General features: G+C 43.3%; 3 protein-coding genes across 3 annotated transcripts; all 3 read left to right on the top strand.

The window, feature by feature from the left end:
- Positions 1-6,871: 6,871 nt before the first annotated feature.
- On the top strand, positions 6,872-7,813 carry LOC132251536 (olfactory receptor 6C74-like). The gene has a single exon (XM_059731373.1). The coding sequence runs from the start codon at positions 6,872-6,874 to the stop codon at positions 7,811-7,813; it is 942 nt and encodes a 313-aa protein (XP_059587356.1).
- A 5,334-nt stretch (positions 7,814-13,147) lies between these two features.
- Positions 13,148-14,089, top strand: LOC106740496 (olfactory receptor 6C74-like). The gene has a single exon (XM_014611423.3). The coding sequence runs from the start codon at positions 13,148-13,150 to the stop codon at positions 14,087-14,089; it is 942 nt and encodes a 313-aa protein (XP_014466909.3).
- A 5,666-nt stretch (positions 14,090-19,755) lies between these two features.
- LOC132251535 (olfactory receptor 6C75-like) lies at positions 19,756-20,697 on the top strand. Its single transcript, XM_059731371.1, has one exon. The coding sequence runs from the start codon at positions 19,756-19,758 to the stop codon at positions 20,695-20,697; it is 942 nt and encodes a 313-aa protein (XP_059587354.1).
- Positions 20,698-22,193: the final 1,496 nt, after the last annotated feature.

The following is a 22,193-nucleotide window of genomic DNA, read 5'->3' as shown; positions in this document are numbered from 1 at the left end:
CATCAGAGGTTCATCTCAAGTGTTTGGTAATTGCTATCCTGTGCCACTTAAAAGGGAATTGCATTGCAGACACCATAGCTGACAGGCTTGAACCTACACAGGAAGATCCCAGTGGTTTCCAAGTCTCCAGTTCCCTTTCCTGCTCTGTGGACCATGAATGCCCCCATTCCTCTTTCTCCAACCATTCCTATTTCTATTTTAGATAAAAATGATTCAGTCTCAGTAACTGTGTCTAGGAGGACAGGCAGAGATGAGGTGCATGGGTGCATAGTTGTGCATAGTTGTATCTTGATGATAGCCACCAGCTGGTTCTTTGATTGATACGTAGTCAGGGTGGTTACAGAAAGACACCAAGGGATACATAAGTGACTCTTTCCTCCTCTCTTCCTTCCTTGACTTTCAGCCAGATCTGAAGGTGTCTCTCTGTTCACCGATCCCAGCCATGTACCATGAAATGATGGCACGTGTCACTCACAAGTTGTCATATTGCACCTAAATGAATGCATCTATTGCAGTAACAAAGAGATAGGGCCTTGTTCCATGGGCCAGAGTTTATCTCTCCTTCCCAGTGTGAAATAGTTTAGCTTTAAATTTCATCCCCTTGTTCTTGTTCTGTCTTCTTGCTGGATATAAGAGCCTTTTACCATCCACTATTCTGATGCTTGGGTGATAAGTGTGCAATAAAATCAACCGCATGATTTTTACACAAACAGAATCCATAATACAAAGTGTCTTGCTTGAGGCAGTCCTTATTAATAATGCTTTGGATTTACCTTAATAAGGAGAGATGCAGCTATATATGTGTGCGTGTGTGCGTGCATGTCTATATATATGTACATGTAAACATACATGTCTTAGATTGACCATGTAGGTAGATTCAGGGAAAAGCAGGAGAGATCTGATTTTCTATTCTGTTCTGTTTTTTCTTAGTCCTTCCCTACTTTAGTTACTGAACACCTTAAAAACATATGAAATGAGGGACTCACCTCTTCTACCTGTGATGCAGATAATAGGAGTGCATGTGACAGTGAAAAGAAAACAGTACAAGGGCTTCTGGAAGACATTTCAGATGGCTGAAATAGAAGGATGATCACTGGAGTCATTTCAAGTGAGAACTTGATCCAACCTGTGAAAAACATCTTGCTGGAAACAATCCTGCCCTGATCAGCTGTTCAGTTTATTAGATGGGTCCAATAAGAGGTATGGGTCAATGTGTGTCACAGAAGAGGCAGCAGAGAGAGAGAGACAGAGGCAAGAACAGTAGCAAAGATTAAGGCAGGCAGAAAGTGGGAATTGTCTGTGGTTTCTCTGTAGTTTCTAAACTCAACCGCAACTTTCAATACAAAAGCAGCTGCAGATATTTATTCTGTGGTCTCTGCTGCCCTCTAGCACCCATTGTGTCGATTAACTTAACTCTGAAAGTATTCAAAGGACTTTTCACCTGCTTCTGCTAATTGTAGCTGGAATTCATTAAACAATGGTCATCGTACTCTCCAGGATTGGAGTCCAGGTTAACTGGAGTTCTCTCAACATCGGAGATGACAAATCATAAATGCTTTGGACTGATTGGATAGTTTGATTTTGGAAATGGGCAGCCAAGTGTAAATCTGTTTTATCTAGTGAGGTCATTTTTCATCCCAGAACACTATTAGCAGCTGAGAACTGTTTTAAAGTACCAGTTATAATGTAAGTATATTAAGAGATTCATCGATTTTTAAGGCCTGAAGATGCCATGTTGATAATCTACTCTGGGGGCTACCCATCTTTTCTGACAGCAAAAGCATAATCAAAGTCTAAAATTGTCAGAACCCCTCACTTTAGCTCAATAGACTAGGTTGTTTGGACATTAGCCAAAGAAGCAACAGTTCTGTGGTCTAACCTTCCTCTCCTAGAGAAGCTGGAAAATAGATCTAAACACAGTAGTATAATGCCCAGTCCATAAGTTAGATGCTATCATAGCCAAAGCTAGAACACAGGGTCCAGTCTTACCTAGACCTTCTACCATCTCATTGAGCCACACAGCTTCTGGTTTTCTGCTTCCTCCAGTTTGAACATATCTCCCCCTCTTGGATGCTCAGTAGGCTAGCTTCAGGGCCTGAGTGGATCATGGATGCTTGTGCCACCCAGAGCTGGAAACATTAGAAGTAGTTGCACAACCTGATAACTGACATACGGGTACATAAAGTTTAGTAAGATTCTGTCTTTTCTGCTTCAAGTAAACAGAGGTATCTCCTTCTCCTCCATCCAATGTCTGCTCTTCATTGGCTATTGCCAGGTAAATTTTGGGACCTGTGCTTGCCTAGTGTATAAACATATGGATTCATGTGTGCGTTATATTAACAGGAGTGTCATTTGCAAATCAAAGGAAGTGCGAAGGGCCGCTCCTGGGTGATAGTGGGGGAGCTTAGGAGTCTTTGGGGTCTTCCTCTGCTTTTTTTTTCCCCACCCCACCTCCTTTCCTGTACTGGTACCTTGGGAGTGGGGCCCAGGTAGCCTAAGTACTGATGATTATATTTGTGGACTGTGCCTTACAGTTTATGTGAATAATTTGAAGTAATAGCCTGTATATGAATAGAGTTATAAGGTTGCCCAGTCAATATCCCTGGTCTGGTTTGTTCTACTGTTCATCTCCATTTTGTAAAAGGAAGAGCCTCAGCCCTGCATTGTAGGGTGTTCATTTAATTAGCCCTGCGTTGTAGGGTGTTCAGATCTTGATCATTGTGTAAATCACTGACCAGAAAGCTACTTCTTTTGGTTCCTAATGAGCTATGATGTTGCTGTCAAGGTCATAGCAACATTTTCTCAGAGACATTAGACTGTCTTTTAATCTTTGTGCCTGGCACGCATGGCTTAGGGCTGCGCGAAATTTCACCGCCAGTTTTGTTTTGACGTTGTTTTGACTCATTTCAAGGTTGAAAAAGCAAAATTGAAACAAAACAGATATCGTCGAAAAAGCCTCGAAACAAAACGAGGCAAGTTGACGCTATTCCAATGTTTCGCCCATAGGCTATAATGAGGAAGGTAGAAACAGCCTATAACTTTGTCATTTCTGGCCTGATTTGGATGAAACTTGTAGGAATGGTAGCCCCTTCTAAGTTTGAGAATGAAATCATGATATATCTCATGGATTGTGGTGTTCAAGGGCTGAAGGGCTGTATAGACGGCCAAGCCAAATGATTCTCCCAGAATGCCCATAAAGGGTGTGATTAAACATGATTGGCTCCTTCGTGGTTGCTGTCTGGTTGTGTGTGGTTGTAGACTAGGTAGCACTAGACCTACACGTTATGAATCATAAGAGAATGGAGGCTGCTAATATGTATCCCAAGTCAGGTCCCTAAGTGCCAGGTAGACAGACACTTCTCCCGAACCTTTCAATAGTCAAGTGCAAGCATCAAGATGACCGCTCTGAATCTGGCTCATCATGACAGAGATGCAATATTGTCTCTTGGAAATAAGCAGGAGCCATGCCATTCTCTGCTTCCACCAAACTTCCAAAATAAAGGATAAGAAAAGGTTTTTCAGGCCCCTTCCGGCAAAGCAGAGTGGATAGTTGGTCTCTACATTCACTTCCTCAAGAAAAATCAGGAGAATTAGGGACGTACATCTTTTGGAACGGTGGTAACTGAATGCTTTATAAACTCTAGAAGCAGGCAGCCAAAGTCACTGGCTCGCTGTGTAATGCCTCAGCTGTGCATTGTTGGTTCAGGGTTTTGGCTGCAAGGGCGAATGCAAACTCAACCCCTGAGTGATGAAGGGAGCAGAACCCAGGTGTCTCTCTTGGTAGTAAAATGTCACACCAGCCAGGCATCTGGGCAGTAAGCACCTTGGCCCATCTCCTCTGACAAACATGCACTTCTATTAGAACCAGAGTTTTGGAATATCCCCGTTATAACATGTATACCCAGGCAATTCTGTGCCTCATAGCTGACCCTTGCAGCTAAAATGCAGCCTATATGCTCAGAAGAGAAGCATAGGGTGAACATTAGTATCTGAACTCTAAACTGTGGGTACATGGCAAGCCTTGTATGTTCCTGAAAATGTAATCTCCACTTACATATGTGAAGGGGATAAGAGATGTAACCCATGCTGTCTCCAGTAAGAGAGAGAGAAAGTTAACAAAGACCCCTGCTTTCAGCACACACTTAGAAAAAAAGTGATCAGAGAAGTTTTGTTAAAAAAATTCCAGCAAAGCTCACTACTTAAGTGGCCCCTGGAGATCCACTGGCATTCAAAGGAGAGAATACAACATACGTTAAATACTATAAAAAGAGACCAGAAAAAAAAGAGTGGAGGTGCTGATGTTTGGCATAATGAGCCCATAACTGTGGATCACTCCCATGTTAAAAAAACACAAGGAGATAGGTTGCTATCAATTAGAGTTGTTCAAAATACTAACAGTAGCTCTGAAATGACTGCTGCATTCTTTGTTCAACATATTTTCCAAGGGTTCATCACTGCATGGTGGAAAAATAAATACATAGCTTACTCAGATCATACTGTCTGAAGCGGACATGCAAGGTGCTGAAGCTTTGTGGAGCCCTGGGCAGCCTTTTTTGCTGGACGCTGCTTTTCGAATGTTCATTTTATAGAATGGGTAAGGAATGTATTCAGGGATGGGGGAGAGGCTTTGCACACTGAAACATGTCACAAAAGGATGGTCCTTGTCTGATTGAGGATTGCCTATTTCCAGAAAGCAGAGACCAGCAGGAGGGCACAGCCAGCTGAGGATGGAATCAAAAGGAAAAGGTTTGGGAATTTGAATTGGTGCAATAAGCAATAGTCACTACACGGCTGCTACCTCATCTGTGCCATAGGGTGTGTAGAATGCTAGCAAAAAAAGTATTTTTAGGATGGTTTAGAAGAGCACAATACTGTGCTTGACAGGCTGTATTCATGTTCTGCCTTCTTATACCAGGGGAATTTTGCTTTCCCCTTAGCAGGCAAAGTGTTCTAGCAGGAGCTATTTGAATCACACCTTTCCATCCTTTAACTCTTCTCAGTAAACCTGATCAAAAGGCTTACCTACTATGTTTTAAGTTAAATGTGGGTGTCAACTTCATAAAGAACAAAATACAGAACCTTGGAGGCACCCACTGAAATTATTAGGAGAAAAGTTTAGAGCAAAAAAAGAGAAATTACTTTGCTATGTGGAAGGCAAGGATTTCTTAGCTTGGTTTCTTTTTTTGGACCAACTGTGTGTTTGGGATAGAGTTAGAAAGGAACTTTATAGAACTGGGATGAGGGCAATGCTCAGAAGGGACTGTCACTTTGCATTGTACCTTTGTTCATTGGCGCAATGATGAACGAGCATGCAACTGCCCAGCTCTATAGGTGTAGTAGTGCTGGTTTCAGTGGTGGTTGACCTATCTCTGTCAAGTACCCATTGTTCCAAGATGGGAAAAATTTCTAAGATGGGCATTCAAGTGGCTGAAGGCTTGCAGAAATGTGTATGTCCTCTATTTTTCTGCTTGATTCTGTTTAATTTATAAGAGAGTTGAAGAGACGCATTGGGCACTGGGTAAACATCATCCATGCACACAAACATGTCATTAAAAGGTCCTGCCCTTTCTTTGGCATCTGATCTTTGTGTAAGGCAAAGACGGGAAGGTGAATCCAGCAGATTATGGATACACAAGGTAAAAATGAGAATCTAATTCTTAATGTGATGAGCAGAAGTTGTAGTATGATGCCTACCCCATCACTGTGTAACATTGCAGCAAAAGGGTATTTTTTAGGAGGGATGAGAAGGGGACATGGTAAAAGTTTTGTAGTATTTTATGGGGTCCAAAGTGTTTAGGCCAGAAGAATTTTACTTTCAACTTCAGAGGTAAGACACCATGCCTATGGTGTTCAAAACTGTATTTTGTGATATACGATCACAGGCTGGAAGGGACCTCACAAGGACATCTAGTTCCATTTACTTGGACGTTTTTAGACATGATAGTTTAGCTTTGGTATCATAAGTTACATAGATATATTAACTTGAATGTTTTTGGACTATGAACATTTAATCATGTGGTTCATATCACCCTGTAACAATGGCTTCTCCTCTTCATAACTTACAAGTTACAGGGATTTGCATCTTCTCCTAACTTAACTAGCAACATTTTTCCATCAACATTTAGGTTCCTGTTGACTATGCCACATAACATTGAGGACAGAGCCACATGCCATTACTGTTCCTTACCATATTTCTCCTGACCACTCTCCACTCAAAGTACTGCTTTAGCTTAGTGGACCCTGGGTCCTGATACAGGAATATGGTGCAGAAATGGAGGGAAGAGAGTCAAGGTCAAGAGGGTTTGGGCTAGGGAAGGGGGAATGCAATTCAACTCTATTTTGACTGCTCAGATCTCTGATAATCCAAATGTAAAGACACACCCTTTAGCCTCACAGTTTATTCTTTATGAAGTGCAGGGAAATCTTCTAAAGATTTTCATTTATTTCAAATGCTGAAAAATAATGGGGGACACTGCCCAGGCTACACTGAAATTGTTCAGGAAAGAGTGGGGACACAGAAAATGGAAAATGTTTAATATTGCAACATTTTGGGGTGCAGAGGTTTTGTTTGGAAAATGCTGTATAAATGCGGTGATATCCATGAAGTAAAGATGCCATGGCAAGCTATCCAGTGTTGAAGGGGTTACAAAGTCATGGGCCAAAACTTGTTATTATGGAGCTTGTGACTATGGAATAATGCATCCTTTGAAATGCATTTGTTTGCACATATTCTCTTTAGATTGCTAACTCTATCCCTCGTGCTCTGGCCAATGCCACTTTTGATGACTGACAAGTTTATGAATTTTGCTCTTTTCTTACTGTGCTGTTAACTGTTTTCATATTCTATTATTTGTTGCAAGATGAGCCGTACATGAAGAACCAGACAAGGGTGACTGAGTTCATTTTCTCAAGTTTCACCAGTGACCCACAGCTGGAGATCTTCTTCTTTTTCCTACTCTTACTTGTCTACCTCTTGACCCTGATGGGGAACATCATCATCATCACCATCACCCTGCTGGACCATCGTCTCCACATGCCTATGTACTTCTTTCTCCGGAATTATTCCTCCTCAGAAATAGTTTTCACCCTTGCCCTCATCCCTAAGATGCTTGTCAACCTCCTAGTGAACAAGAAAACCATTTCTTTCTCTGGTTGTTTCATTCAGTTTTTTTTCTATTTCTTCCCGGGCACCACTGAGTTTTTCCTCCTTGCTGTGATGTCTTTGGATCGGTGTGTGGCTGTTTGTATCCCCTTACGCTATGCAACCATTATGAACAGCAAAGTCTGTTGGCAATTGGTTCTGGGCTCCTGGCTGCTTAGTTTCTTGTTAATGTTCCCAGCCACCATTATGACTTCCCAGTTAGTCTTCTGTGGACCCAATATCATAAACCATTTCTTCTGTGACTTCAACCCACTCCTCCAGCTCTCCTGCTCTGATACACAGTTCATGCAACTATTTATCCTGGGCTCAGCCATTATTAGTTTGCTGGGAACACTAGCAGTCAGCATCATTTGTTACGGATACATCATCCGGACTGTCATGCGCATCCCCTCGACCACAGGGAGGAAAAAAGCCTTCTCCACCTGTTCTGCTCACCTTATGGTTGTTACCATCTTGTACGGCAGCTGCATTTTCACCTATGTGAGGCCAGCCCAGAGTACCTTGACAGATTTTGACAAGGCAGTGGCCATTCTCAACACTGTGGTGATACCGCTCTTCAACCCCTTCATCTACAGTCTCCGAAACAAGCAAGTCAAGGAGGCTTTAAGGGACTCTCATGCCAGGCTCTCTTCCAAGAACTTTAGACTTTGAAAATGTAGAGATTCCTTATAAGAATTAAAATGTGTCAAAAGGCTATTGCCATGGGAAATTATATTTTTTTTTAGTCAAGCTTTAAATTTCGCCCATTGTTATTTCTGCTGCAAGTGGTACATTACTGTATGCTCAATACATAAAGACGGGAAGATACTATTCATTTAAATTGTTTCTTCATTAGATATGTGGAATTAAGATGCTCTCTGCCATGAAAGACAGTCTATGTTATTTCCTGATTGCATTGGTACTTATGGCAGAGGCGTAGTGGGTCATATGCACGCTAATATTGTTTTTGTGTTTTCTGCGTATTGAACCCATGATCTGTTTTATCCATTAGGTTTGCCAGTAGGAAAAAGGACGCAGATACATGAGATTTTTCCTGCACAGTAGACTAGATAGCTATGTAGTAAATGTCTCAGCATCTACCCGTGTGCCCCTATAGGGTTGGCAAAAACGAATTTACTCCGTAGCAGCATAGTACTTGTAAATACAAATACTATCTTCCCTGCTGTGGAGTAAAAATTGTTCAGCAGCACATGTGTAGACACTGCCCCAACTTCCTGGGGCATGAGGGTACTTCAGTGCGGCGGCTGCCTGCTGGCTAGACCCAGACTGAAGCACCCTCATGCCCCAACCCTCCCCTTCATGGCATGTTGGGCCAGAGGGAGCGGTCCTGGGCTGGGAGGCTGAGCCCTGGGCCCAACATGCACCCCTGGGACCACTCCTGGACCCCTGCCAGCCGGGGCTTCTCTGACCCAGCTCAATGTGTGTGATCCTGGGTACACGTGCAAACAGCAATTTACTCCCGAGTTTCTTGTTCCTGGGTTCATGTTCAAAGGGCATGCCCAGGAGCAATAAACTCCAGGGTGAGAAAATGCAGAATGTATTAGTTTACATTAATTGTACATGCAGATGCAGGCCTAGACTCAATCATTATAAAATCCAGTGTGACCATTTCACTAATTTACTCTGATTTGACTCATGTCACAGACTCGAGACCTCTAACCCTATGTAACGTTTGAAACAGAGCCACCTAATTCCACATCATTTTTGCAGCCACTGTTTAAGAAAAAGATGATAGCTGAGGAGCAAATGAAGTCTGGAACGGATGGAGAATTTGCCATTCCCCTGTGTGGTTTGTTTCTATTTTCTCGCCAATGGTAATTTGTTCCTTATCTCTAACATGAACTTGTCCAGCTCCTGGCTTCCAGATCCCAACTCCCACCTCTTGGACGATAGAGCTCTTCACTATCACAGGGGTGTTCCATGGATTGTCTTCACTTTTCTAAGGATGAGCAGGATCCCTGGCTAGACAAAGCCTTGGATGGTTTGGTTGGCTGTGGTCCTTCCTTGAGCAGCGGGTTGGACTCGATGACCCCCTGAGGTCCCTTCCAACCCCAATTTTCTGTGATTTTCTGTAGTGTTTGCATGTTCACTTGTATCAACCCAGCACAACATGCTGTAACAGACTTCAACAAGGAGATGGCTTTACTCAACACACTTGTGATTCTGTTCTTCCACCCTTTCATACACACTTCAGAATCAGCCAGTCTATAAAAGGCACTGAAAAATGTCTGTGGTCCCTTATATTCTAGAATTTGAAACCTCTGGCTGGACTTGCAGTATTTATTATTTTGGATTGACCACGTATGTGTATTTTAAGTAGGATTGGGTTTTCAGTTCCATAGAGATCTGAGAAGTTTAGTTCTTATATGTGCATGGATTGGCATCTACAATACTAATTAATAAATAAATGTTACTTCTTCAAATGGGAACGATGACTTAGAAGTTACAACATTGTCTGTAACACACAAAGAGTGCATCTGCATGTGCAATTAGCAGAGAGTAATAAACTCTAGCACAGTTGGGACTGCAGCAGTAAAAGCTGGGGCAGAGCAGCCCTAAGCTGGCAGCAGGCTTGGGGGAGTCATGCCAGGGCTCAGGGTCACAGCAGAGGGTGGTGGAGAGGCTGGTAGAGACCCGAGGGTGATACAGTGTGGGACTAGCTAGTAGGCAGTCCCAGCCTGCTGCACCCTCATGCCGCAGCCAGCCCTGGTCAGCATCTACACGTGTGTTGAGGTGCAGTAAATTACTCTGCCCCAGGATAGTACTTTTTCTGGATAGTACAATCATGTGGCAAAGGTAATTAATTTACTGCACCGTAATACAGGTGCACATGTGGTCAGCGAGGCTTTACTGTGGAGCTAATTTGGTTTGAATGTTATTAGAAACGACATGCTACACCAAAGGCAAAGTGGAATGAGTGTAATATGGCTTTCACAACGGAGCTGTCGGAGGCTCTGATAGTGCTCTGAAAGGCTTTTGCAGGATATGGCTGTGCAATGAAAGGTGAGATAACACCATCTGTCCTGAATTTCTGGTATCTCCTGTCAAACTTACATTTTTAACCATTTCCTGTTGTTTTTACAGAATAGATGTGGTCACCAGCAAATGCTCTATGTGAAAGGCAGTCTCAGCCTGAATTGAAGGTTGTTCATTTAATCCAGAAGTTGATCACTGTGTAAATCGCTGAGCAATAAGCTACTTCCTTTGATTCCTAATGAGCTAAGATATTGCTGTCAGGATCACAGCATAGTTTTTGCACAGACATTAGATGGTCTTTTTATCTTTGTGCCTGGCATTCCTACCACCGTAAGGGTCACAGTTGCTCATTGCAGTTATGTTGAATCCCAGATCCAGGTGCCCGCAGGCCCAGGAGGCGTCTGGCACAGCCCGGCATCCCACCCTTGGGTGCGAGCCCCTGGATCTGCGTGCTGGATGCCAGGACGTTTCTGCTGCTGGCAAATTTTGCTTTCAAGACTTGGAGGAGTAGTTTCCAGGAAACCTCTTCACCTCTGTCCTTGAAACTTGGCAGACTTCATTTCCTCAGGACGGGTTATCGCCCCTGCAGTTTGCTTCCAAATCAGGAAGCAATCAGGATAACGTTTTAGGCATTGTCATGATTCCCCACTATAGCCTATGGGTGAAACGTCAAAACAAGTCGAAAGAGCAAAACAGTTTCGATGAAACAAAACAGGACGGTGCTTCCAAATGAAATGATGAAAGGAAACACTGCCCGTTGAAGTAGCAAAATGGACGCTGAAACCAAATGATGGTGTTTCACACAGCCCTGCTAAAGAGCTATAATGCAGTCAGCGTCTCCCGTAGCATAGATTTCATGTCGTGGCCTAGGTGTAGCATACATTTCATAAGCCAGAGTCACATTATCAGATGCTGAAATATGAGACCATCCTCATGAAAGATTTTGCTACCATGCTCTGATTTTAGTTAGGCTGAAGCAAGGCAGAAAGCAGGGTAGAGTCGCCCCGTATAGCCTAACATGGCCAACTTACGACCTTAATTCGAAGACCACTCCGTCAAATATGGCCATTAAGTTTCTGGATTTTAGACTCTTTTCTTCTGTGTCTGTCTCATAAAAAAGAGAGAGAGGGAGAGAGTCAGACTGCAAATGCCAGAGTTCGTTGTTTTCCAAGCGATGCTTCCTGAGAGAGAAAAGTTTAACGAAGACCTGTGTTTTCAGGAAACTTTCCTTCGTACTGAACCAAACTGGTCTCTGTGCGTGGGAGCTTCCAGTTAATTGGTCCCCCAAGGGTGTCAGCACAGGCAAAAGCAGACAAGTTACCATGGCACAGATATAATAAGAGGGACTTTAGAAAGATGGGACAAGGGGACTGTCCAGAACAGATCATTGTTTTGAGTCATTCCCCTTTCCATTGACACGATGATGGATGAGAGTGCTGCAGTCCCCTTCTATAGCTGTAGACATGCTGGTGTTCAGTAGTGAGGATCTTATAATCTCTCTCAAGTACTCATTGTCCCATTGTGTGAAAGATTTCTAAGATGGGCATTTAAGGGGATGAAGGCTTGTGTGGATAGCCTCTTTATTTGTCTGCTTTTTTTCCTGTTTATTTTATAAGACAGCTGAAGAGATGAAACAGGTACTGGGTAAGGTGGTCTCTGCACACAGGTACGTAAGAATAAGCAGGTCCTGCCCTTTCTTGGACATCTGATCTTCGCATAAGACAAAGACAGGAAGGTGAACCCAGCAGACTGTGGATACACAAGGTAAATATGAGAAACGAATGCTTAATGTGATGAGCAGAAGCTGTTGCATGATGCCTGTGAGTGGCTACAAAAGGCTATTTTTAGGAGGCATGAAATGGGGACATGGCAAAAGCTTTTTAGCTTCTTAAGTGGTCTTAGGTGTTTAGGCCAGAAGAATATTACTCTCACCTTCGGAGGTAATATACCACTGCTATAGTGCTAAGACCCATTTTGTAATATAGGATTATAGGCGAGTAGGGCTGGAAGGGTGCTCACAAGATCCTCTAGTCCAGTGTACTCACACATTTTCGCTCATATGTGAGTGCAGGTTTGATGGCATAAGTTACGTACATATAGTCACCTGAATGTATTTGGAATATGGGCATTTAATCATGTGGTTCACACTACCCTGTAACAGGGATTTACTTCTTTTCATAACTTACTAGTCACTGGCATTTGCATCTTCTGCCAACTTAACTAGCAAAATGTTTCCGTTATCATTTAGGTTTCCGTTGATTATGTCAGGTAACACTGGGGACAGAACCATGCCATTTATGATCCTTGCCGATTTCTCCTGACCATTCATCACTTAAAGTACTCCCTTAGCTTAGTGGGCTATGGTGTCTCATATAGGAATAGGGTGCAGAGATGGAGAAGAGAGACTCAAGGTCAGGGATGGTTGGAGTTGGAAAGAGGGAATGAGAATCAACACTATTTTGGCTGCCTGGATCTCTGATTCTCCAAACAAAATCATACATCCTACACCCTACTGTTTTTTTTAATATAGTTAAGTAAGTAACAGGGAAATCTTCTAAACATTTTTATTTATTACAAATGCTGATAAATAAAAGGGGACACTGTCCTGGATTACATTGGAGTTGTTCAGAAAATAATGAGAAATGGGAAAAGGAGGAGATTTAGTGGTGCAGGACACTTTGGGGGCACAGGTCATACTTGGTAAATGTTATAATACTCATGAAGAAAACATGCCATGGCAAGCCATCCTCTGATCAAGGGGTTACAAAGCAATGTGCGAGCACTTGTTATTATGGAGTTTGTGTTTATGGAGTAACGCATCTTTTGAAATGCATGTCTGATTTGCACATATTCCTTCTCCTGTGTACATGCTCATTAGATTGCTACTGCTATCCCTCTTCTTCTGCTAAGGCTCCTTTTGATGGGTGCCAAGTTTATGAATTTTGCTCTTGTGTTGTTCTTCTGTTAATTGTTTTCATATTCTGTTATTTGTTGCAAGATGAACCGTACATGGAGAACCAGACAAGGGTGACTGAGTTCATATTCTCAAGTATCACCAGTGACCCACAGCTGGAGATCTTCTTCTTTTTCCTACTCTTACTTGTCTACCTCTTGACCCTGACGGGGAACATCATCATCATCACCATCACCCTCCTGGACCATCGTCTCCACACACCTATGTACTTCTTTCTCCGGAATTATTCCTTCTCGGATATAGTTTTCACCCTTGACTTCATCCCCAAGATGCTCATCAACCTCCTGGTGAGCAAGAAAGCCATTTCTTTCTCTGGTTGTTTCATTCAGGTGTTTTTCTTTTTCTTCCCGGGCACCACTGTGTTTTTCCTCCTTGCTGTGATGTCTTTGGATCGGTATGTGGCTGTTTGTATCCCCTTACGCTATGCAACCATTATGAACACCAGTGTCTGTTGGCAGTTGGTTCTGGGCTCCTGGCTGCTTAGTTTCTTGTTAATATTCCCAGGCACCATTATGACTTCCCAGTTAGTCTTCTGTGGACCCAATATCATAAACCATTTCTTCTGTGACTTCAACCCACTCCTCCAGCTCTCCTGCTCTGATAGACTGTTCATGCAACTATTTGTCCTGGGATCATCCATTATTAGTTTGCTGGGAACACTAGCAGTCAGCATCATTTGTTACGGATACATCATCTGGACTGTTATGCTCATCCCCTCGACCTCAGGGAGGAAAAAAGCCTTCTCCACCTGTTCTGCTCACCTTATGGTTGTTACCATCTTGTACGGCAGCTGCATTTTCACCTATGTGAGGCCAGCCCAGAGTACCTTGACAGATTTGGACAAGGCAGTGGCCGCTCTCAACGCTGTGGTGATACCGCTCTTCAACCCCTTCATCTACAGTCTCCGAAACAAGCAAGTCAAGGAGGCTTTAAAGGACGTTCATGCCAGGCTCTCTTCTAAGAACTTTAGACTTTGAAAATGTAGAGATTCATTATAACAATTAAAAGGTGTCAAAAGGCTATTGCCATGGGAAATTATATATTTTTTTTAGTCAAGCTTTAAATTTCGCCCATTGTTATTTCTCCTGCAAGTGGCACATTACTGTATGCTCAATACATAAAGACGGGAAGATACTATTCATTTAACCTGTTTCTTCATTAGATATGTGGAATTAAGACGCTCTCTGCCATGAAAGACAGTCTATTTTATTTCCCGATTGCATTGGTACTTATGGCAGAGGCGTAGTGGGTCATATTGTTTTTCATGCACGCTAACATTGTGTTTGTGATTTCTGGGTATTGAACCCATGATCTCTTTCATACATTAGGTTTCCCAGTAGGAAAAAGGATGCAGATACATGAGATTTTTCCTGCACAGTAGACTAAATAGCAATGTAGTAAATGTCTCAGCATCTACATGTGTGCCCCTATTAGGCTGGAGAAAACTAATTTACTCTGTAGCAGCATAGTACTTGGAAATACAAATACTATCCTCCCTGCTGTGGAGTAATAATTGTTCAGCAGCACATGTGTAGACACTGCCCCAACTTCCTGGGGCATGAGGGTGCTTCAGTGCGGCGGCTGCCTGCTGGCTAGACCCAGACTGAAGCACCCTCATGCCCCAACCCTCCCCTCCATGGCATGTTGGGCCAGAGGGAGCGGTCCTGGGCTGGGAGGCTGACCCCTGGTCCCAAAATGCACCCCTGGGACCTTTGGACCACTCCTGGAGCCCTGCCAGCCGGGGCTTCTCTGACCCAAATCAATGTGTGTGATACTGGGTACACGTGCAAACAGCAGTTAACTGCCGAGTTACTTGTTCCTGGGTTCATGTTCAAAGGGCATGCTGAGGAGCAATAAACTCCAGGGTGAGAAAATCCAGAATGTATTGCTTTGCATTAATTGTACAGGCAGATGCAGGCCTAGACTCATAGCTTATAAAACCCAGTGTGACTGTTTCACTAATTTACTCTGATTTGACTCATTTCACAGACTCAAGACCTCTAACCCTATCTAACGTTTGAAACAGAGCCACCTAATTCCACATCATTTTTGCAGCCATTGTTTAAGAAAAAGACGATAGCTGAGGAGCAAATAAAGTCTGGAACGGATGGAGAATTTGCCATTCCCCTGTGTTGTTTGTTTCTATTTTCTCGCCAATGGTAATTCGTTCCTTATATCTAACATGAACTTGTCCAGCTCCTGGCTTCCAGATCCCAACTCCCACCTCTTGGATGATACAGCTCTTCACTATCACAGGGGTGTTCCACGGATTGTCTTCAATTTTCTAAGGATTAGCAGAATCCCTGTTCAATATCAGAAGGATCCTGCATGCTTTTCTGTGCTAGCTGTATCTCCACGTGTGTCCAGTCAGCAGAGCATGTTGCAGTGAACTTCAACAAGGTGGTGGCTTTTCACAACACTGTTGTGTTGCAGTTCTTCCACACTTTCATATACTTTCTTGAGATTAAGCCAGTCAAATCATCACTGAAGAATGCCTGTGGTCAGTTATATTCAGGGTTCCTGGTTTTCTCTGATTAAAAAAAAAAATCAACATTTTCTGATTTAACCCTCTTTCCTCTTTAAAATCCACATTTTCCATTATTAAAATGAAACGCCACTATATATGTATATATATAGTGGCACTTCATTTTAATGTGTCAAAGAAGGATGGTCCTTGTCTGACTGAGCACTGCCTTTCCAGAAAGCAGAGACCAGCAGGAGGGCACAGCCAACTGAGGATTGAAGGAAAAGTGAATGGTATATGAAATGTGATTGCTACAATAAGCAGTAGTCACTGCAGTGTTGTTTAAAACAAACAAGAGAAATGACTTTGTTACGTGGGAGAAAATGGTTTCTTATTATAGATTTAATTGGACTGACCTATATGTTTGAGATAGAGATAGACAAGCTTTCAAATGCAAGCCATTCTTGTGTAAGAGTGGGGGTTTGTTATTTTCCAAGTTATGGTAGTATTAGTCACCAACCAGTCAATCATGATGAATCGGTCGATCACAGAGCCTCTTCAGGTCAATCTGAGGCTGGGTGTGGGGCTGAGCACATGTGTGCATGCACATGTGTGCACCCCCCAGCCCAGCAGGTCCATCACGTGTATATGTGCCCACTGAGATTTTATTTCCATTAAACATAAGGTTTCCTATCTTCTTACCTGATGGCTAAAGATTAGCCTTGCCAGAGAATATAAGGAGCGTACATATAATTGGCATAGGCTTGCTCCCATTCTGGCTAGGATTGATCCTATGCGGTTCAGCTCATTCATTGGAGGCAATGATAGATCTTGTGTCAGGATCTCTGGCAGGACATGTTTAGGAAACGGATCGTGTTTTCTCCCTGACAGCCCAGTTAATCCTCAATTATTTCTACTAGCTCATTCTCTAGCTTATCTTGTTGCTGTTCTAATCTGTTGACCTTTAATTTAAGAACAGCGTTTTCTTTTATAATCTCATAATATCAGTGCTATTCTCAATCACATAATTTTCCAGGATTACAATGCACCCTTTTATCTCACCATTGCCTGCAGAAAACCCATGTGTATCCTAAGAAATTCCCTCTGGTTTCTCTGATAAGAACTGCCTTAGAGAGGCAATGTACTGCAACTCCAAGCCCTGAGGCATCTCACTCCCATCCTGACTTGTTTGAGAGATCCAGGCCCAGTCCTCTGCATTGTGTGGATTTATTAACAGAACGTGCTGGAAACAAAACCACCTTGATGCTAACGGGATGCAAAATAAGTGTGGAGAGCTGAGGAGCTCAGTGTTTAGGCAATCATCTTGTACCATGCTACGATGTGACCCCTCCCAGATTCATAGATTTTAAGGCATAAAGATGCAATGTTGATCATCTACTGTGAGCTCCGACTATATTTTCAGATGCCAAAACCATATTCAAAGTCTACAATTCTCAGAACCCCATACTTTAGCTCAAGAGCCTAGTTGTCAGGACTAAGAAGCAAGAGTCCCAGCTTGTAACTCCCCCATGATGCAGAGAAGACTAAAAAATGCTTCCTGCTCTGCAACACTACTGCACGGTACTAAAGAGTAGGGCTGTGCAAAATGTTGCCGAGTGTTTCATTTTGAAGCTGTTTCAATTAATTTTGAGCTTGAAACAGTTAAATAGAAATGAAACAAACAGCATTGAAACAGCTTCAAAACAAAACGAAAAACATTTCACAAGTTTCGAGGTTTGAAGCAGCCCGGTGGTGGAGGCGCGCCAATCAGCTCCCCAGCCCCATGTAGCTCAGCCCAGCAGGGAGCGGTGCACTGGCTCTGCCCGCCTCCCACCATCGGCTGAGCTCCAAGCGGCTCCAGAGCCCCATGGGGCTCAGCCTAGCGTCTGGAGGTGGGCAGAGCCAGCAGCGTGCTCCACCTCCCGCTGTCAGGCTGAGCTCCATTGAGCCTGGCGTTGGGTGTGGGCTGTGCCCAGCGCTGGTCCCAGGTGGCAGCAGCAGCCTCCTGTCATCTGGTGCCGATTCTGGGGTCCGCACTCCCAGGAGTGTGGCACAGCCCCGCAGCCCTCCCGGGGGTGTGGGCCCCTGGATCTGCACCCAGATGACAGGAGGCTGCTGCTACTGCCTGGGGCCAGCAGCAGCATCTGTCTTTCCCAGTGCTGGGTGCAGGCTGCACCCAGCACCAGTCTCAGGCAGCTTCCTGTCATCCAGCACAGATCCAGGTGCCCGCAGGCCCCGGAGGAGTCTGGCACCCTGGGTGCAAGCCCTTGGATCTGCGTGCTGGATGCCAGGAGCCTTCTGCTGACGGCAAATTTTGCTTTCAAGACTTTGAGGTGTAGTTTCCAGGAAACCTCTTCACCTCTGTCCTTGAAACTTGGCAGACTTCATTCCCTCAGAAGGGGCTATCGCCCCTGCAATTTACTTCCAAATCAGGAAGCAATCAGGATAACGTTTTAGGCATTGTCATGATTCCCCACTATAGCCTATGGGTGAAACGTCACTATAAGTCGAAACAGCGAAACAGTTTTGATGAAACAAAGCGAGACAGTGCTTCCAAATGAAATGATGAAAGGAAACACTGTCCCTTTGAAATGGCAAAATGGACGCTGAAACCAAATGATGGTGTTTCGCACAGCCCTACTAAAGAGCTATAATGCAGTCAGCGTTTCCCGTAGCATAGATTTCATGTTGTGGCCTAGGTGTAGCATACATTTCATAAGCCAGAGTCACTTTATCAGATGCTGAAATATGAGACCATCCTCATGAAAGATTTTGCTACCATGTCTGACTTTACTTAGGCTATAAGGGGTGACTCTACCCTGCTTTCTGCCTCGCTTCAGCCTAACATGGCCAACTTACGACCTTAATTCGAAGGCCACTCCGTCAAATATGTCCATTGCGTTTCTGGATTTTAGACTCTTTTCTTCTGTGTCTGTCTCATAAAAAAGAGAGAGAGGGAGGGAGTCAGACTGCAAATGCCAGAGTCCGTTGTTTTCCAAGTGATGTTTCCTGAGAGAGAAAAGTTTAATGAAGACCTGTGTTTTCAGTAAACTTTCCTTTGTACTGAACCAAACTGCTCTCTGTGTGAGCGAGCTTCCAGTTAATTAGTCCCTCAAGGGAGTCAGCACAGGTAAAAGCAGGCAAGTTACCATGGCACAGGTAAAATAAGAGGGACTTTAGAAAGATGGGACAAGGGGACTGTCCAGAACAGATCGTTGCTTTGAGTCATTCCCCTTTCCATGGACACGATGATGGATGAGAGTGTTGCAGTCCCCTTCTACATTTATAGACATGCTGGTGTTCAGTGGTGATTATCTTATAAACTTTCTCAAGTACTCATTGTCCCATTGTGTGAAAGATTTCTAAGATGGGCATTTAAGGGGATGAAGGCTTGTGTGGATAGCCTCTTTATTTGTCTGCTTTTTTTCCTGTTTATTTTATAAGACAGCTGAAGAGATGAAACAGGTACTGGGTAAGGTGGTCTCTGCACACAGGTATGTAAGAATAAAGAAAGCCCTGCCCTTTCTTGGACATCTGATCCAAGGGTATAGAGTTGGAGAAGAGAGACTCAAGGTCAGGGATGGTTGGGGTTGGAAAGAGGGAATGCGAATCAACACTATTTTGGCTGCCTGGATCTCTGATTATGCAAACAAAATCATACATCCCTCAGCTTTACACCCTACTGTTTTTTTTTAATATAGTTAAGTAAGTCACAGCGAAATCTTCTAAACATTTTAACTTATTACAAATGCTGATAAATAAAAGGGGACACTGTCCTGGATACAGTGGAGTTGTTCAGAAAATAATGAGAAATGGGAAAAGGAGGAGATTTAGTGGTGCAGGACATTTTGGGGGCACAGGTCATACTTGGTAAATGCTATAATACCCGTGAAGAAAACATGCCATGGCAAGCCATCCTCTGGTCAAGGGGTTACAAAGCAGTGTGCGAGCACTTGTTCTTATGGAGTTTGTGTTTATGGAGTAATGCGTCTTTTGAAATGCATGTCTGATTTGGACATATTCCTTCTCATGTGTGCATGCTCATTAGCTTGCTACCACTATCCCTCTTCATCTGCTAAGGCTCCTTTTGATGGGTGCCAAGTTTATGAAATTTGATCTTCTGTTGTTCTTCTGTTAATTGTTTTCATATTCTGTTATTTGTTGCAAGATGAGCCGTACATGAAGAACCAGACAAGGGTGACTGAGTTCATTTTCTCAAGTTTCACCAGTGACCCACAGCTGGAGATCTTCTTCTTTTTCCTACTCTTACTTGTCTACCTCTTGACCCTGATGGGGAACATCATCATCATCACCATCACCCTGCTGGACCATCGTCTCCACATGCCTATGTACTTCTTTCTCCGGAATTATTCCTCCTCAGAAATAGTTTTCACCCTTGCCCTCATCCCTAAGATGCTTGTCAATCTCCTAGTGAACAAGAAAACCATTTCTTTCTCTGGTTGTTTCATTCAGTTTTTTTTCTATTTGTTCCCGGGGACCACTGAGTTTTTCCTTCTTGCTGTGATGTCTTTGGATCGGTGTGTGGCTGTTAGTATCCCCTTACGCTATGCAACCATTATGAACAGCAGTGTGTGTTGGCAGTTGGTTCTGGGCTCCTGGCTGCTTAGTTTCTTCTTAACGTTCCCAGCCACCATTATGACTTCCCAGTTAGTCTTCTGTGGACCCAATATCATAAACCATTTCTTCTGTGACTTCAACCCACTCCTCCAGCTCTCCTGCTCTGATACACAGTTCATGCAACTATTTATCCTGGGATCAGCCATTATTAGTTTGCTGGGAACACTAGCAGTCAGCATCATTTGTTACGGATACATCATCCGGACTGTTATGCGCATCCCCTCGACCACAGGGAGGAAAAAAGCCTTCTCCACCTGTTCTGCTCACCTTATGGTTGTTACCATCTTGTACGGCAGCTGCATTTTCACCTATGTGAGGCCAGCCCAGAGTACCTTGACAGATTTGGACAAGGCAGTGGCCGTTCTCAACACTGTGGTGATACCGCTCTTCAACCCCTTCATCTACAGTCTCCGAAACAAGCAAGTCAAGGAGGCTATAAGGGACTCTCATGCCAGGCTCTCTTCTAAGGACTTTAGACTTTGAAAATGTAGAGATTCATTATAAGAATTAAAATGTTTCAAAAGGCTGTTGCCATGGGAAATTATATTTTTTCTTTTAGTCAAGCTTTAAATTTCGCCCATTGTTATTTCTCCTGCAAGTGGCACATTACGGTATGCTCAATATTAAAGAGGGGAAGTTACTATTCATTTAACCTGTTTCTTCATTAGATAAGTGGAACTGAGATGCTCTAAGCCATGAAAGACAGTCTATTTTATTTCCCTCAAGGATTGCATTGGTACTAATGGCAGAGGCGTAGTGGGTCATATTTTTCTTTATGCATGCTAACATTGTGTTTGTGATTTCTTGGTATAGAACCCATAATCTGTTTTATACACTCTCCTGGGCTGAGAGGCTGACCCCTGGGCCCAACATGCACCCCTGGACCCCTGGGCCCACCCCTGGAGCCCTGACAGCCAGGCTTTCTCTGACCCAGCTCAATATGTGTGATCCTGGGTACACGTGCAAACAGCAATAAACTCACAAGTTTCTTGTTCCTGGGTTCATGTTGAAAGGGCATGCCCAGAAGCAATAAACTCTAGGGTGAGAAAATCCAGAATTTATTGCTTTGCATTAATTTTACATGCAGATGCATGCATAGACTCATAGCTTATAAAACCCAGTGTGACCATTTCACTAATTTACTCTGATTTGACTCATTTCACAGACTCGAGACCCCTAACCCTATCTAATGTTTGAAACAGAGCCACCTAATTCCACATCATTTTTGCAGCCATTGTTTAAGAAAAAGATGATAGCTGAGGAGCAAATAAAGTCTGGAACGGATGGAGAATTTGCCATTCCCCTGTGTTGTTTGTTTCTATTTCATCACCAATGGTAATTTGTTCCTTATCTCTAACATGAACTTGTTCATCTCCTGGCTTCCAGATCCCAACTCCCACCTCTTGGATGATAGAGCTCTTCACTATCACAGGGGTGTTCCACGGATTGTCTTCACTTTTCTAAGGATGAGCAGGATCCCTGGCTAGACAAAGCCTTGGATGGTTTGGTTGTCTGTGGTCCTTCCTTGAGCAGCGGGTTGGACTCGATGACCCCCTGAGGTCCCTTCCAACCCCAATTTTCTATGATTTTCTGTAGTGTTTGCATGTTCACTTGTATCAACCCAGCAGAACATGCTCTAACAGACTTCAACAAGGAGATGGCTTTACTCAACACAGTTTTGATTCTGTTGTTCCCCCCTTTCATACACTCTTCAGAATCAGCCAGTCTGTAAAAGGCACTGAAAAATGTCTATGGTCCCTTATATTCTAGAATTTGAAACCTCTGGCTGGACTAGCAGTATTTATTATTTTGGATTGACCACGTATGTGTATTTTAAGTAGGATTGGGTTTTTAGTTCCATAGAAATCTGAGAAGTTTAGTTATTATATGTGCATGGAATGGCTTTCACTATAATAATTTTAATAAATAAATGTTACTTCTTCAAATGGGAATGATGACTAAGAAGTTACAACATTGTC

This window comes from Alligator mississippiensis, chromosome 7, assembly GCF_030867095.1.
Source record: "Alligator mississippiensis isolate rAllMis1 chromosome 7, rAllMis1, whole genome shotgun sequence".
NCBI classification, from domain to species: domain Eukaryota; kingdom Metazoa; phylum Chordata; order Crocodylia; family Alligatoridae; genus Alligator; species Alligator mississippiensis.
The sequence above is the reverse complement of the archived record's forward strand: the minus strand, read 5'-3'. Positions and strand labels throughout refer to the sequence as shown.